General features: G+C 33.0%; 1 protein-coding gene across 1 annotated transcript in view; it reads left to right on the top strand.

Moving 5' to 3' along the window:
* Positions 1-2,374, top strand: part of LOC127549785 (glycogen phosphorylase, liver form) — a 97,282-nt gene extending 94,908 nt beyond the window's left edge. The window contains exon 20 of the mRNA XM_051978107.1: positions 1,902-2,374. Within this exon, the coding sequence (XP_051834067.1) occupies positions 1,902-2,078 (177 nt within the window). The 3' untranslated portion in view covers positions 2,079-2,374. The remainder of the gene's footprint in view (positions 1-1,901) is intronic.
* Positions 2,375-16,932: the final 14,558 nt, after the last annotated feature.

Raw genomic sequence — 16,932 nt, 5'->3', positions numbered from 1 at the left:
ATGTGACATTCAACTGCTTGGTTTTACAGAGAAGAAACAGAGATTGGAAAAATTAAGTGGCTTGCCCAAGGTTATATAGTTAGTAAGTGCCAAAGACAGGATTTAAACTTGAGTCTTCCTGGATCCGAGGCCAGGGGACTCTACCACCTCCCACTTTCTTGATTCTACTGCTATGGGTAGATTGGGTCTCTGCCATAAAATCCCAAACAATGAAAATGGCAGGAACCTAGAAGAGTAGTTTTCACTTTTAATATTACTATTTTGTGTGTATTCTATTTTCAAAATATACTAAGAATGGAATAAACTTATCTATTCTCTACTTACCTCTCTATCAATATTCAAATTTTTAATAAATAGCCTGTTTGTATTCATCTTTTAGAATATAGAAAAGTTACTTTATAACTAAAACAAAACTGTTACACCCTTTGTGTCTATATAATGTAACAGGCATTGTCAGATGTTCAATAAATCTTGATTAATCACTTGAAAGTTGTCAGGATTCCTAGAAAGCATAGGTTACTTCTAGGAACCTAGTAGTAGATTCTAGGATATGGGAAGTAGCAACCTTGTTAATTAACAATTCAAACATATGAATTCAGTATAGCATATATTCTTAAAAACGTAAACTAGAAGTACTCTTATTTTATAAAAAGTTATGACTACTGAAGTAAAAGTACATGAGAGGTATTGATTCTTAAAATTCGAAAAATTCTTAAAATTAAAAAAAAGTATTTCTTGACTCCAGTGTGTTGGAATCCTTACAAAGTGTTAAGTCATTAGAGTTGATAGAGAAAATAATTATGTAATTTAGCATGGTTCAGTATGATTGATCTGATCTTACAAGAAGATGTTATGGGCCAGAAGAAACAAGGTACTAAATAGAACTGATAAAAACAATACTTGCGTTCACACCTTTAGAGAGCTCATATAAGCAAGAAGCTCTTAGGGCAAGAGAGCACTCTGGGAGGAAACCCATAATCCCACTCTCTCGGAGAAGGAGCATAAATAGAGCTTCAGTGAGTTAGTCAAGTGAGTTCAGCTGAAAAGATTGAGAGGGGAGTGTCAAGTCAGTTCAGAGCCAGAAGCCCTCTCTTGAGGCAAGAGAGATTCATTCCATCTTTCACCTTTGTGCTGGCTGGAAGCTGAAGAAAGCAGAGGCAAAAGACAACCGCAGGAGCTCTTGGAACCAAACAGAAAGATAGGCCTCTAAGAAAAACTAACAGGGCTATTTTGGAGGAAGCAATAAAAAATCTGAACTTTTAGCACCTGACTGCATTTCGAGTAATTATTACTTTTAACTGAAACTAAGACTGCCTCCAGAAAACCTCTCCAAGAAACCTGCTCCCAGAGAGAACCATTATTATTTTAAAGAAGAAAAACACCACACCAGTGTAATACAATCTAGCAAATAACATGCTGTATCTGGTTTCTCAAACCTACTGTTAGTTTTGTTATTTGTTTAGTTTTAATTTTCTGTAACTTAAGAAGGAAAGGGAAGGGAATAAGTATTAATTTATACTAATATCCACTATGTACCAGGATCTATACTAAATGCTTCATAAATATTATCTCCTTTGATCCTCACATCAACCCTGCAAAACAGATGTTGGGTTTTTTTCCCCATTTTACAGCTGATGATACTGAGGCCAAAAGTCATTAAGTGACTTGTTCTGGGCCACAGAGATAGTAAGTATCTGAAGCTAGATTTGAGCCCATCTTCTTGATTATAAGCCCTGATGTCACTGGGCCACCTAACTGTCTATTTATAATTTTCTTTAACTTAAGAAAAATATGTTGTCATTGTTTTCTGTGAAATTTTAAGATTATCAAATTTGTTAAATATTTCCTAATTGAGTAGAAGAACAAAGCACAATAATGGTATTTTTTTTTTTTTTTTTTAGAATTTGAAAGAGTGGACCAGGATGGTAGTGAAAAATATAGCTGCCTCAGGAAAATTCTCAAGTGATCGAACAATTAAGGAATATGCTAAGGATATCTGGAACATGGAACCTTCAGACCTAAAGATTCCTTTACCTAATGAACCTAGAGAAGTGCTGAGTAAAGACAATGATAAATGAATTCAGAGTTTTGAACAATCTCTGGGGGGAGAAGTAGTCAAATATTTTACAGTATTTAAGAATATTTTGCAACATTCCTTGCTTTAAAAATAAAACTGTATTAATTAGTTTCAAGTAACTTTTGGAAGAAAAATACATATATCTATTGGGACTGAAATAAAGGACTAAACTAGCTTGTCAATTATTTTATGGGACTAGATGGTATCTATTATTACCAAAGCTGGTTAGAAAAATACTCGGGTTTCTTAATGTAATACAAATGTGTCAGATTAATTAAAATATAATCATTTGGTCAATTTGGTGTCAAATTCATTAAAATATAATCACATTGGAAACTTTAACATTGATCTCTAGATCAAAACTAGAAGGTACTTACATAAAAAACTTTTCACAATTCTTGATATAACCATCTAACAAAAGTCTCTCTCCTAAAGGATTTTACAATCTCATGAGTAAAACAACATGCAAACAAATATATGCAAAGTAAACTATATAGAGAATAAGGAAATAATTAAAAGAAGGAAGGCTCTGGAATTTGGAAAGGTTTTCTTGTACAAAAGGTGAGATTTTAGTTAGGAATTAAAAAAGCTAAGGAAGTCAGTAATTGGTATGGAGGAAGTATTCCAGAAATAAGGGACAGCAAGAGAAAATAAAAGATGGGGTCTCTTATTTGTGGAACAGCCAAGAGGCTAGTTTCACTGGATGAAAGAGTACATGTTGAAGAATAAGGTGTAACAAGACTTTAAAAGTATGAAGAAGACTAGGTTATGAAAACTTTTGAATACCACTGAAATTTATTGAGTGAAAGTGGGAAGGTAATATAATAGGACCCACATTTTAGGAATATCACTTTGGTAGCTGAATGGATTGGAATGGGGAAGGATTTGAAGCAGGCAGACCCACCAGCAGGCTACTGGTAAGTAAAAAGAACCTGCATTAAAATGGTGGCAATGTCAGAAGAGAGAAGGTGTATTCAAGAAATGATGCAAAGGTGAAATTGGCAAGTGTTGGCAACAAATTGGATATGAAAAGTGAAAGATAGTAAGGAATCCAAGATGACTTAAAGTTGCAAACTTGAGGAATTGGTAGGATGAAGTTACCCCCTATATTAATAGAGAAAGTAGAAGGTGGTAAGGATTGAGGGGAAAGGGTAATAAATTCTGAGTTTCAGATAACTACTGGGCGTTTGATTTGAAATAGCTGAAATACAGTTGGAGATACAAAATTGCATTGTTTACATTGATAGTGGGGCAGGAAAGGGAGATTTGAGAATTATCGGTTTGGAAATGGTCACTAACTCCACAGGAGCTGATGAGATCACCAAGAAGAGACAGAACTTGGCTATTGAGGGACAGCCAAGATAGAACCTAGGAACATGATGGAGCAAAGGATATATAAAATATGTGGTCATCAGCCTGGTAGAAGAGAAACCAAGAGAGAGCAATCATCAGTGTGAAAGGAGAATAAGGATGAAGAAAAGTCATTGAATTTGACAACTAGGAAATCCCTAGCCATTTCAGTGTAAGGATAAAGTCAGAAATCAGAATGTAGGGATTAAAAAGAAAGTGAGAAAAGAGAAAGTGGAGGCATCCATTGGAGATGGTCTTTTTGAGGAATTTAGCTATAAGGACAAAAGATTAATAGCAGGAATGGAAGGAACAAGAAAGACATTTTTAGGATGGGGGAGATATGTGCATGTTTTAAAGATAGTAGGGAAAGAAAGAGACTGAAAATAAGATGACAGAAGGACAGATTTGTTGGAAGAAAATAGATGGAATAGGTTCACTTGAAAAAGGCTTGGTAAGGAATAGACCATTTCATTATGTGAGTCAACAATAAAGGAGTGGATAGTAGTAGAAGACAACAGAATGATAGGAGTTGAAGAAAGAAGGGAGTTAATGGTGAATATCCTTGATTTATTCTACAAATTATGACTCAAAGTTTTTAACTAAAAGAATGGGGAGAGAAACCATGGGAGGCTTAAGAAGGTATGAAAAAGTCTTAGAAGAGCTACTATGGAGGATGAGCTGGTGAGTTGATAAGAGAGGCATAATACAATTAGCCTAACAGTAAACCCAATTGAGATTATATAATTTGCAGTGAATCCAGTCATAATGGGTTGCAAGATTTTCTCCACCTTTATTCATCAGCACACATGTGGGCATGAAAATAAAGAATGATGATTGGTAGGAATGATCCCAGACTCACTCTTGGCTGGACATAATTGGTCATACACTACAGGAAGGAGGTGGAGTAAAAAGGAAAGTACCATAAGAGAATATAGTTAGCATTTTCTTCTTTTCCATTTTTGCCAATCTGGTAGATATGAGGTACAACTTCAGAGGTGCTTTGTTATATACTTAATGATCTGGAGCATTTTTTCATATGACTGTTTCTAGTTTTTCCTTGGAAAACTGCCTGTTCACATCCTTGGACAATTTATTTTAAAAATTACCCTTAGTCCTATAAATTTTTGTCACATCCTTATATATCTTTAAGACATTTATCTGAGAAACTTGTTAAAAATAGCTTTCCCTGTTATCGCTTTTATTTCTAATTTTGACATTAAATTTACTTCCGCAAAAATTTTTTATATAATCGAAATTGTCAGTTCTGTGGGATTCTATGACTTTTTTGGTCACAAATTCCTCCTCTATTCATAGAACTGAAAGTAATTTCTTCATTAGTGCTCTAATTTATTTTACGATTTGACCTTTTATATCTAGGTCATGTAAATATTTGAAGCTTATGTAGGTATATAGCATGAAATACTGGTCTAAACCTGCCCAGTTTGCCAGTACTTTTGGAAGTGGGACTTTGTTATTTATTGTTAAAAACAACAATATTTGGATGACTTATTCTTTGAATGATTGGTAGAATTCACTTGTTAATCCATCCGGTCCTTGAGTTTTCCTTCATTCCCTTTGGAAAATAACTTGTTAAATTTCTTTTTTTTTTTAGATTTTTGAATTAGATTATTTGTTCTTTTGTTATTTTTAGTAACTACTTATTTTCCTCCTTTAAATTGTAACTTTTTGTTAACATATAATTGAGCAGTGGAGCCAAGATGGCGAAGAAGCCACATGTGACTTTCTAAACTCTCTCATATCCTTACTACTAATTATTAAATTCAGCCTCAAAAATAGTGCTTGACTGGTAAAATTAATAAAGATTGGAAGTGCAGCAACTCACCAGCCAAAGATAATCTGGAAGATCACCAGAAAAGGTTTGTCCTGAGAGGTGAGAGTATATCAACGCAAGCTGGGATAGAACCAGAAGCTATGTCCAGAGCGGACTAGGGGCGGGGATAGTATCTGTGATTAGAAAATTTACAGAAAGGACTCTACCATAGATTGGGCTGTTCTGCTTTGGCTACAAAGCAGCAGACCAGAAGAGAAATTAAAGCCAAAGATAGAGGGTACTCTAAAAAATGCCAGAACCTTACAGGATCTGGCTATACCTATCCAAAACCAGAATTGAGGGAACCAGCACAGGTCATAGCACAGCTGTGCAGCTGCATTCTGCAGCACAGGCTTGCTGGGGAAGTCTCAAATATGCACAGCAGAGGGGTGCAACACAGGGCAGCCTCTGATCTGCACAGTGAGGCTCAGCCTGGGGCAATAGAACTTTCGCAGCGCCACTGTGCTTCCCTGGGCAGAGACACTTACTGGCCAAGCGGAGCAAGGCAATTGCTAATACTCACAGCAGGCTTTTGGCAGGAGTAGTGACACTTTCACTGCTCAGCCGCTAGCCCCAGGGCAGTCGCTAATCCACACAGGGGGGTTCTCAGCAGGGCATTTCCATAGCTCCCCTGTGCAGGCTTGAATCACTTCCAGTGTGGAGCTTTTCCCAGAGCACTGCTGTAGTCCAGCCACTCTTTGCAGCCCATTGGCAGGATAGCTATTATCCAGATAACTGTTCCTGTTCTAAAGAGGAAGCTGGTAACTTCCTTGCCCTGAAGGCAGACTCTAAAGGCTTTTAAAAAATGAGTAAAAAAAAAATCAAAAGGATGATTGATAGCTTCTATACAGAAAGAGAGCAGGTTTTCAACCTCAAGGAGACTAATAGAAAACATTCTCCAGAAAAAAAAAAAAAAATGCAAAGGGGGATGTAACCTGGTCCCCATCACAAAAGGCTCTCCTAGAAGAAACAATAAAAAAACCTTAAAAGAGAGCTAGAAGAAAAATAGGGAAAGAAAACAGAAGCTATTCAAGAGATAAATAACTTCCTGAAATGTGAGTTGAAAAAAGTAAAGAACTCCCAGGAAGTGCAGGGAAACAGAATTTGTGAATTGCAAAAGGTAAAGAACTCCCAAGAAAATAGGATTTGTGAATTGGAAAAGATAAAGAATTCCCAAGAAAGTAGGATTTGTGAAATGGAAAAAGAAAATAACTCAGTAAAAAACAATTACTGAAATGGAAAAAAATTCCAAAGAGCAAAACAACTCATTTTAAAATTCAATTGGACATATACAAAAAGAAGTAAAAAAAAGCTAATGAAGAAAATAACTCATTAAAAATCAGAACTGAACAAATAGAAATGAATGATTCATTGAGACATCAAGAATCAGTCAAGCAAAACCAAAAAAATTAGAAATTAGAAAAAATATTAAATATATACTTGGAAAAACAGCAGACTTGGAAAACAGATGTAGGAGAGGTAATCTGAGGATTATTGGACTTCCTGAAAATTATGATGAAAAAAAGAGCCCAGATGTAATAGAATCAGAAGGTAAAATAGGCATTGAAAGAATTCATCGAACACCTTCTGAAAAAGACCCTAAAATAAAAACTCCAAGGAATATTGTGGTTAAATTTCAGAACTATCAGACTAAGGAAAAAATATTATAAGCAGCCAGAAAAAAAAATTCAAATACCAAGGTGCCACAATAAGGATCATTCAAGATCTAGCTGCTTAAACATTAAAAGACTGAAGGACCTGGAATCTGATATTCCAAAAGGCAAAAGAACTTGGAATGCAGGCAAGGATAAAATATCCAGCTAAGCTGAGCATTTTCTTCCAGGGAAGAAGATGGACATTTAATGAAACAGATGAATTCCATTTGTTTTTAAGCTAAAAACCAAAACTAAACAAAAAATTTGATCTCCAACCATAGGACTCAAGAGAAGTAGAAAAAGGTAAAAAGAAACTCTTGAGAACTGTATTTCTCTAATGGATATACATAAAGAGTACATGTATAATTTGATTTTACTAACATAACATAAAAAAGGAAAGTAGAAATGGAAAGGAGATAGTGTCAGAAAAAGGGAAAGGGGGAAATAAAAAGAGGAAGACTACATTCCATGAAGAGGCAAAGGAAACCTATCATATCTGAAGCAATCTAGAGTGGGGAGGAACATTGTGTAAATCTCATTCTCATCAGAGTTGGCTCAAAGAGAAAATAATTGACATATTTGGTTTACAGAAAAATTTCTATCACATCATTAAAAAGTGGGAGAGGAAAAGGGAAAAGAAAAAGAGTACTAAGGGAAAGGTACAAGAAAGGGGAAAGGGTTCAAAGAGAGTGGGAGGGATTCTAAAGAGAGAGAGGTGCGTAAGCAAGTAGTGCCCATAAGTTTAATATTGGGAAAAGTAGTAAAGGGGGGAAGAAAAAGAAAAGCATAATCTGGGGATAATACAATGGCAGAAAATACAGAATTACTAATTTTAATTGTAAATGTGAATGGGATGAACTCTCCCATAAAGCAGAGGTGGATAGCAGACTGGATCAAAAGCCAGAACCCTACAATATGTTGTTTACAGGAAACACATTTAAAGCAGAGAAATACATACAGTAAAGGTAAAAGGATAGAGCAGAATCTATTATGCTTCAGGTGAAATCATAAAAGCAGGGGTAGCCATCCTTATCAGATCAAGCAAAAGCAAAAATTGATCTCATCAAAAGAGATAAGGAAGGAAACTATATCTTGCTAAAGAGTAGCATAGACAATGAAGCAATATCAATACTAAACATATATGCACCAAGTGGTATAGCATCTAACATCCTAAAGGAGAAGTTAAGAGAGTTGCAAGAAAAAAATAGACAGCAAAACTGTAATAGTGGGAGATCTCAACCTTGCACTCTCAGAATTAGATATCTCAAACCACAAAACAAATAAGAAAGAAATTAAAGAAGTAAATAGAATATTGGAAAAAATAGGTATGATAGGTCTTTGGAGAAAACTGAATGGTGACAGAAAGGAGTATACTTTCTTCTCAGCAGTTCATGGAACCTATACAAAAATTGACCATATATTAGGACATCAAGACTTCAAAATTAAATGCAGGAAGGCAGAAATAGTAAATGCATTCTTTTCAGATCACGTTGCAATACAAACTACATTCAACACAAAGTTAGGGGTAAACAGACCAAAAAAGTAATTGGAAATGAAATAATCTCATCTTAAAGAATGATTGGGTGAAACAGCAAATTATAGATACAATTACTAATTTTACTCAAGATAATGACAACAATGAGACATCATACCAAAATTTATGGGATCCAGCCAAAGAGGTAATAAGGGAAAATTTTATATTTTTAGAGGCTTACTTGAATAAAATAGAGAAAAAGAAGATCAATGAATTGGGCTTGCAACTTAAAAAGTAAGAAAAAGACCAAATTAAAAACTCCCAAACACTAAACTTGAAATTCTAAAATTAAAAGGAGAAATTAATAATATTGAAAGTAATAAAAAAACTATTGAATTAGTAAATAAAAATAAAAGTTGGCTTTATGAAAAAATCAATAAAATAGATAAATCTTTGGTAAATCTGATTAGAAAAAGGAAAGAAGAAAATCAAATTGGTAGTCTTAAAAAAGAAAAGGGAGAACTTTCCACCAATGAAGAGGAAATTAGAGAAACAACAAGGAGTTACTTTGCCCAAATTTATGCCAATAAATTTAATAACCTAAGTGAAATGGATGACTACCTCCAAAAATATAGGCTTCCCAGATTAACAGAGGAGGAAGTAAATTGCTTAAATAGTCCCATTTCAGAAAAAGAAATAGAATACGTTATTAATCAACTCCCTAAGAAAAAAGCCCCAGGACCAGATGGATTTACATGTGAATTCTACCAAACATTTAAAGAACAATTAACCCCAATACTATATGAACTATTTGAAAAAAAATAGGCTATGAAGGAGTCCTACCAGATTCCTTGTATGACACAGACATGGTACTGATACTAAACCAGGTAGGTTGAAAACAGAGAAAGAAAAGTATAGACCAATCTCCCTAATGAATGTTGGTACTAAAACCTTAAATAAGATATTAGCAAAAAGACTACAAAAAATTATCCTCAGGATAATACACCACGATCAAGTAGGATTTATGCCAGGAATGCAGGAATGATTCAATACTGGGAAAACTGTTAGTATAATTGACCACATTAATAACCAAATTAACAAAAACCATATGATCATCTCAATAAATGCAGAAAAAGTATTTGATAAAATCCAACATCCAATCCTATTAAAAACACTTGAGAGTATAGGAATAAATGGACTTTTCCTTAAAATAATCAGTAGCATCTATTTAAAACCATCAGTGAGCATGATATGTAATGGTGATGAACTGGAACCATTCCCAATAAGATCAGGAGTGAAACAAGATTGCCCACCATCACCATTACTATTCAATATTGTATTAGAAAGGCTAGCTTTGGCAATAAGAGTTGAGAAAGAGATTAAAGGAATTAGAGTAGTTAATGAGGAAACCAAATTATCACTCTTTGCTGATGATATGATGATATACTTAGAGAATCCCAGAGATTCTACAAAAAAGCTATTAGAATAATCCACATCTTTAGCAAAGTTGCAGGATACAAAATAAACCCACATAAGTCATCAGCATTCTTATATATCACTAATAAAATCCAACTAACAAAAAATGTATGTAAAAAAAATTGGAGTTAGAAAGAGAAATTCTATTTAAAGTAACTGCCGATAGTATAAAATATTTGGGAATCTATCTGCCAAGGGAAAATCAGGAACTATATGAGCAAAACTACAAAACACTTTCCACACAAATAAAGTCAGATCTAACCAACTGGAAAAATATTAAATGCTCTTGGATAGGGCAAGCAAATATAATAAAGATGACAATACTACCTAAATTAATCTATTTATTTAGTGCTATACCAATCAGACTCCCAAAAAAATATTTAATGACCTAGAAAAAATAATAACAAAGTTCATATGGAAAAACCTTTTGACCAAGGTTTTGGTCAAGAATTTCAAGGGAACTAATGAAAAAAAAAAAAAATCAAATGAAGGTGGCCTAGCTGTACCAGATCTAAAATTATATTATAAAATAGTGGTTACCAAAATCATTTGGTATTGGCTAAGAAATAGACTAGTTGATCAGTGGAATATGTTAGACTCAAAGGACAAAACAATCAATAACTTTAATAATCTAGTGTTTGATAAACCCAAAGACCCCAGCTTTTGGGATAAGAATTCACTGTTTGACAAAAACTGCTGGGAAAATTGAAAATTAATATGGCAGAAACTAGACATTGAGCCACACTTAATGTCGTACACCAAGATAAGGTCAAGATGGGTTTATGACCTAGGTATAAAGAATGAGATTATAAATAAATTAGAAGAACACAGGATAGTTTACCTCTCAGATCTGTGAAGGAGGAAAAAATTTATGACCAAAGAAGAACTAGAAATCATTATTGATCACAAAATAGAAAATTTTGATTGTATCAAATTGAAAAGTTTTTGTACAAACAAAACTAATGCAGCCAAGATTAGAAGGGAAGCGATAAACTGGGGAAAAACATTTTTACAGTCAAAGGTTTTGATAAAGGCCTCATTTCCAAAATATATAGAGAATTGACTCTAATTTATAAGAAATCAAGCCATTCTCCAACTGATAAATAGTCAAAGGAGATGAACAGACAATTCTCAGATGAAGAAATTGAAATTGTTTCTACCCATATGAAAAGATACCCCAAGTCATTATTAATCAGAGAAATGCAAATTAAGACAATTCTGAGATACCACTACACACCTGTCAGATTGCCTAGAATAACAGGGAAAGATGATGCAGAATGTTGGAGGGGATATGGGAAAACTGGAACACTGATACATTTTTGGTGGAATTGTGAATCCATCCAGTCATTCTGGAGAGTAATTTGGAACTATGCTCAAAAAGTTATCAAACTATGCATACCCTTTGATCCAGCAGTGTTACAACTGGGCTTATATCCCAAAGAGATCTTAAAGAAGGAAAAGGGGCCTGTATGTGCAAGAATATTTGTGGCAGCCCTCTTCATAGTGGCTAGAAACTGAAAACTGAGTGGATGCCCATCAATTGGAGAATGGCTGAATAAATTGTGGTATATGAATATTATGGAATAGTATTGTTCTGTAAGAAATGACCAGCAGAATGATTTCAGAAAGGCCTGGAGAGACTTACACAAACTGATGTTGAGTGAAATGAGTAGGATCAGGAGATCATTATCTACTTCAACAACAATGCTATATGATGATCAATTCTGATGGACGTATCCCTTTCAACAATGAGATGAACTAAATTAGTTCCAATGGAGCGTAATGAATTGGACCCGCTACACCTAGCAAAAGAACTCTGGGAAATTAGTATGAACCACTACATAGAATTCCTAATCCCTCTATTTTTGTCTGCCTGCATTTTTGATTTCCTTTACAGGTTAATTGTACACTATTTCAAAGTCCATTTCTTTTTGTATAGCAAAATAACTGTATGGACATGTATACATATATTGTATTTAACATATACTTTAACATATTTAACATGTATTGGTCAACCTGCCATCTGGTGGAGGCGGTGGGAGGAAGGAGGGGAAAAATTGGAGCAAAATGTTTTGCAATTGTCAATGCTGAAAAATTACCCATGCATATATCTTATAAATAAAAAGCTATAATAAAAAAAGAATCATTGAACCAAAATTTTGTCTTCTGTAATCTATCAAAACAAATAATTCAAGGAAGATATCATTGGAAGAGAGGCTTTAAGATTGCTTATTCTCTATAAAATAAAGACTTCTTCTGATAAGTGACAAACAATGAACACAGTAGGACTTTTTATTCCCTTTGTACTGCTGAATTGTGTGACTAAAGATACTGTCTGCTATAGAAATTTTTCTATGAAATATGACTTTCTAATTTTCATTAATAAATTCATAGGCCAGGCTCATACTTATTTTATACATATGAAAAAGAAGGCTTATGGATCACAATTTGCTTACTTTTATAACTGCCTTTTTTACTTTAAATAATGCTGCCTGTGCTGGTTTTCATTCTTTTAGAATCTTCCTCTTTTTGAGAAATGTTGAAAATCACTCTTTGAATAACATCAAAAATTATGTCACATCTGACATGGGATTTTATGCATTGGTTCAAATTCAGCCTCTTTCCAAATTCCTTAGTGCCATTTTTTCATATATTATAAAGAAGATAAGAATAGATAGCTAAAGAAATGGTGATATATCCACTGCTCTTTCATTTGCAAATGGATTTCAGATGATTTCACTGATTTGTATGTTGTGTAAAATACTCTGAAGATTCATTTTGCCTTCCATGATTTTCTGAGGTGAAACTATGTAATTTTCAAACTTTTTATTCTGTATTATATAGCAAAGAAGCAATGACTGTCATTTTCCTTAGCTTATATATCTCCTTGCCAATGAGATCAAGTATTTATTGAGCAGTAGTTTCCATATTCATTTGACTTCCTTGCTATATAATATTTGCTATTGCTATATAATAATTGTCCTTAAAACAGCAATAAAGAGTCAGTGTTATGTTTTTTTAGACATCAACTTGTTTAAACTGAACTTATAGAAGCTGTCATAACTGTATCATTTTTTATTTCTTCATCTGATTTGAAATAAACACTTTATCATAAAATTATTTCTCATTTAGTAATAAATCCATTTCTGCTAAGATATAGGTGATATTGTTGTGATGATATTTCTGTTCATCATGCTTGGTAATTTTACAAATATCGTATTGACAATTTTTTATTATATATAAAGAAAAGGAAATTAAATAATCAATAAATTTGTTTTATCCCTCAAATCAAAACTGTTTCCAACAACCTTTTAATATCTTACCTCTTCCTCTTTGTATTGAAGTCACTAAGAATTAAAGTATATGTTGGTTTGCTTTAAAAGAAGATCCAAAATCAAGTTTTTCATGGAATTTCTACCCTTCAACAAATACTGATAGAAGATTACAATTTTATTTCTACTGATCTTTTGCCTATGCTAATTATGAGCAAGCAGAGATAAAACTCATTGCAAAATATCAGAGTCAGAAGAAATGGTAGAAACTGTCTAGTTCAAATTACATTGGAATAAGAATCCTCTGTGTACCTCCTGGGAGAGCCTACTTTACTTTTGTCAAGTTCTAATTGTTAGGAAGTTTTTCCTTAACTCAAGTCTGATTCTTCTACTTTGTAACTTCAATCTATTACTCACTAGGCTGTGCCTAGCCAAAACAATTATAATCACTCTTCTAAATGATAACCCTTCAAATACTACTTTGGGTTGCCTTTAAATGTATTTTCTCTTGACTAAACATTTCTAATGTTTATGCAGTATGATCTCAAGCCTCTTTACCTTTCTAGATGCCCTCCTTAAGAAATCTTACAACATACCAATGTCCTTTCTAATGTAGCTTTTATACTGCACAGAACTAAACACAGTATTCCTGATGAGACCTAACCAGGGTAAGTCAGAAAACAGGTCAAGGAGAGAACACTTAAGAGTCAGTGGATCCTCCGTAAATAATGATTTTAAAGACTGGACAGCATATTTCCTCAAAAATGTGGAAGAAATTGATTCAGATCTGATACTGGAAGATAGGAGCAGCTAGGAGTCAGGAAAACCTAAGTTCAAATCTGGCCTCAGAAATTTGCTCTGTTACCCTGGGCAATTACCTAAACCCTCTTTGCCTCAATTTCCTCATCTGTAAAATGAACTGGAGAAAGATATGACAAGCCATTCCAATATCTTTGTCAACAAAACTCAAAATCAGGTCACAAAAAGTCACACACAATTGAAATGACTGAACATCAACAAAAATTTAGAAGACAGAAAGAATCCACCCAAAACTTCTTAATTTTTTTAAAAATAAAGTCTCAATTATTTCATAAGCAAAAGTTTAATCTCACATATCAAAGCAAGAACACTGCCAGTATCTAGAAAGAAGTAATTTAAATACCAAAGGAATTTAAGAAGACTTGGCAATTTCTACTACAAATGAAAGATCTTAAAATACAACATTCAACATGGCAAATGATATAGGCTTACAATTAAGAGTAATTTGCCCTTTTAAGTTTCATCTTCTACCGGGGAATAGGGAAGGGGAAAATAGACCTTTAATGGGATAGAACACACTCAGGTGTTTTTTGAACAAAAGATCAAAGTTGAATCAAAATTATGAAATTTAAAGAAAAACATCAAGAGAAACTGAGAAAAGTACATTTATTTGTGCAGCTGGGAGGGGCTGTATAATGATGTAGTACTAATATTCTAATAAAAAAAAGAAAAAAAAAGTGCCTTGCAGACCTTTAAAAATTTCGAAGGATATTTAGGGATTTTAAAAAAAAGTAAAGTAAAGAAAGAAAATACAAGGAAAGAAAACAATTGAACTGATAATGGATTGATTCTGTTCTGAGGCTTTTGAAAGGGGAAAGAGAAGAAAGAGTTTTAAAAAATTGATTAGTGTGGAAAGGAAGAAAAAGAGGATAACAAAAAAATTAACACATTTTCATAATTGGAACATGTGAGATGAATATAAAACATGGAGGAGGGAGGATGGTATGAGCATCAAATGGACCTCATTCTTCCCTTTAATGGACATAGGAGGGTTGAACAAACACACAATTTAGTACAGAAATCCATCAAATTCAAAAGTGAAAAAAGTATGGAATAAGAAGATGGCTAATACTGAAGGACAAATAGTTATAAATATAATAAACTTCAGGATTCTGAATAAAAGAGGAGAAAGAAAGAATTAGAATCTAATAGGATTTCCATCAATTAAGGAATAGTTTGACAAATTGTGACAAATTAATGTAATAAAATGTTATTGCTTCATAGAATGATAATGATAATGATATTTCAGAGGATATCAGAATTGAATGAATTTATCCAGAATAAAGTGAATAAAATCAGAACAGTTTATACAATGACAACAATATTTTGGAGGAGGTTAAAAAAAAAAAAAAACTTTGAAATGCTTAAGAATTCCAATCAAAGCAATGATCAATAGTGTCTCTAGAGGACCAGTAATGAATTTACCACTATGTAATAGAGAACTGATAGACTCAAAAGGCATAGAAAGTTACAAAAATTTTTGCTTGACTATGTTTAATTGTTACATTTTATTCTCTTTCTTTTGATTTTTAGTTTAAGGAGTGTGAAGAAAAGGAGGAGTAGCAATACCAAAAATAAATAAATAAAATCATTAAAATATTTGTAAATGCACAGAAGAGAATGGAAGAAAATAAAGATGACAATAATTGTTTTAAAAGTAACATCAGAGGGTAGCTAGATGGTACAGAGGATAGAGCACTGGCCCTGTAGTCAGGAGTAATCTGGTCTCAGACACTAAATATTTCCTAGCTGTGTGACTGTGGGCAAGTCACTTAACCCCAATTGCCTCAGAAAAAATTAACAAAAAAAGTAATATCGAAACATACTTTCTTTAAAAATAAATGACATGAAATGCAGATTCACTATTTGATATACAATTCTTTTTGTGTTTTGCTATTTATATGGAAATGATTTCTTTGTATTTAAGTTCAGATTATATATTTTTGATGAAACAGTGATTTCAAATCCTCCTACACATAACATAGTTTCAAACATATAGAAGGTGCATAATACATGTTGACTTGATTTTTGACAAATAGGATTCAAAATTCTCATCTCTCAGGAGAGTAATCCATACTATCATTTATTCCCTAATTACAGCCCACTAAAAAGCAGTCTGGCAGGAATTAATCTTAGATCAACACCTTCTATCATATTTCACAATAAATGTATATTATATTATTAAAGATCATATGATAAAAATAATTAGAAGAGAAGTATATTCTATACTTCTTACAGCTATGGGCAGGGGATTATTTTTAATTAAAGAGGGGACAGAAGCAATTATAAATGATTAGATAACTTTGGTTGCATGAAACTGAAAGTCTTCTGCACAAAATTAAGTAGCTAGGACAAGAAGGTCAAGTGGTTGAATGAATGGGGTGAAAATTTTTGTATCATATTTCTCTAAAAAGATTTTGGTGTTTCAGATATAGATACAATGAAAATACATGTATACTAGTGTGTATGACAAATAGTCTCCAATAAATAAGAGGGGAAAGACTATAAACATATTGTTCTCAAAATAAGAATTATAAAAATTAACAACCATGTGAAAAAATTCTCTGAATCACTAATAAGAAAAATGAAAATCAAAACAATTCTAAAGTTTTGCTTGTAAAATTGCAAAGTTAACAAAAAATGCCAATAATCAATATTAGAAGGGTTGTGTGATAATAACACACTAATGCAATGTTGGTGGAGTTATGAATTTTAAATCATCTGTAAAGCAGTTTGAAATTATACAAAATAACCAAAATGTTTATACTCTTTGACATAGAGATTCCATTACTGATCTTAAATCCCAATTGATTAGAAGAAGGCATGCATATACAACAATATATTTATAGCATACATTTTTGTGAGCAAACTTTTGAAAAGAGAGCAAAATAACCATCAATTGGGGAATAATTAAACAAATTATGATATATAAATAGAATGGAATATTACTGTGCTGTAGAAATTTTTGATGAATCATG

The sequence above is a fragment of the Antechinus flavipes genome, chromosome 2 (genome assembly GCF_016432865.1).
Source record: "Antechinus flavipes isolate AdamAnt ecotype Samford, QLD, Australia chromosome 2, AdamAnt_v2, whole genome shotgun sequence".
NCBI lineage: Eukaryota > Metazoa > Chordata > Mammalia > Dasyuromorphia > Dasyuridae > Antechinus > Antechinus flavipes.
Note: the sequence above shows the minus strand (reverse complement) of the source record. Positions and strands in the feature narration are given on the sequence as shown.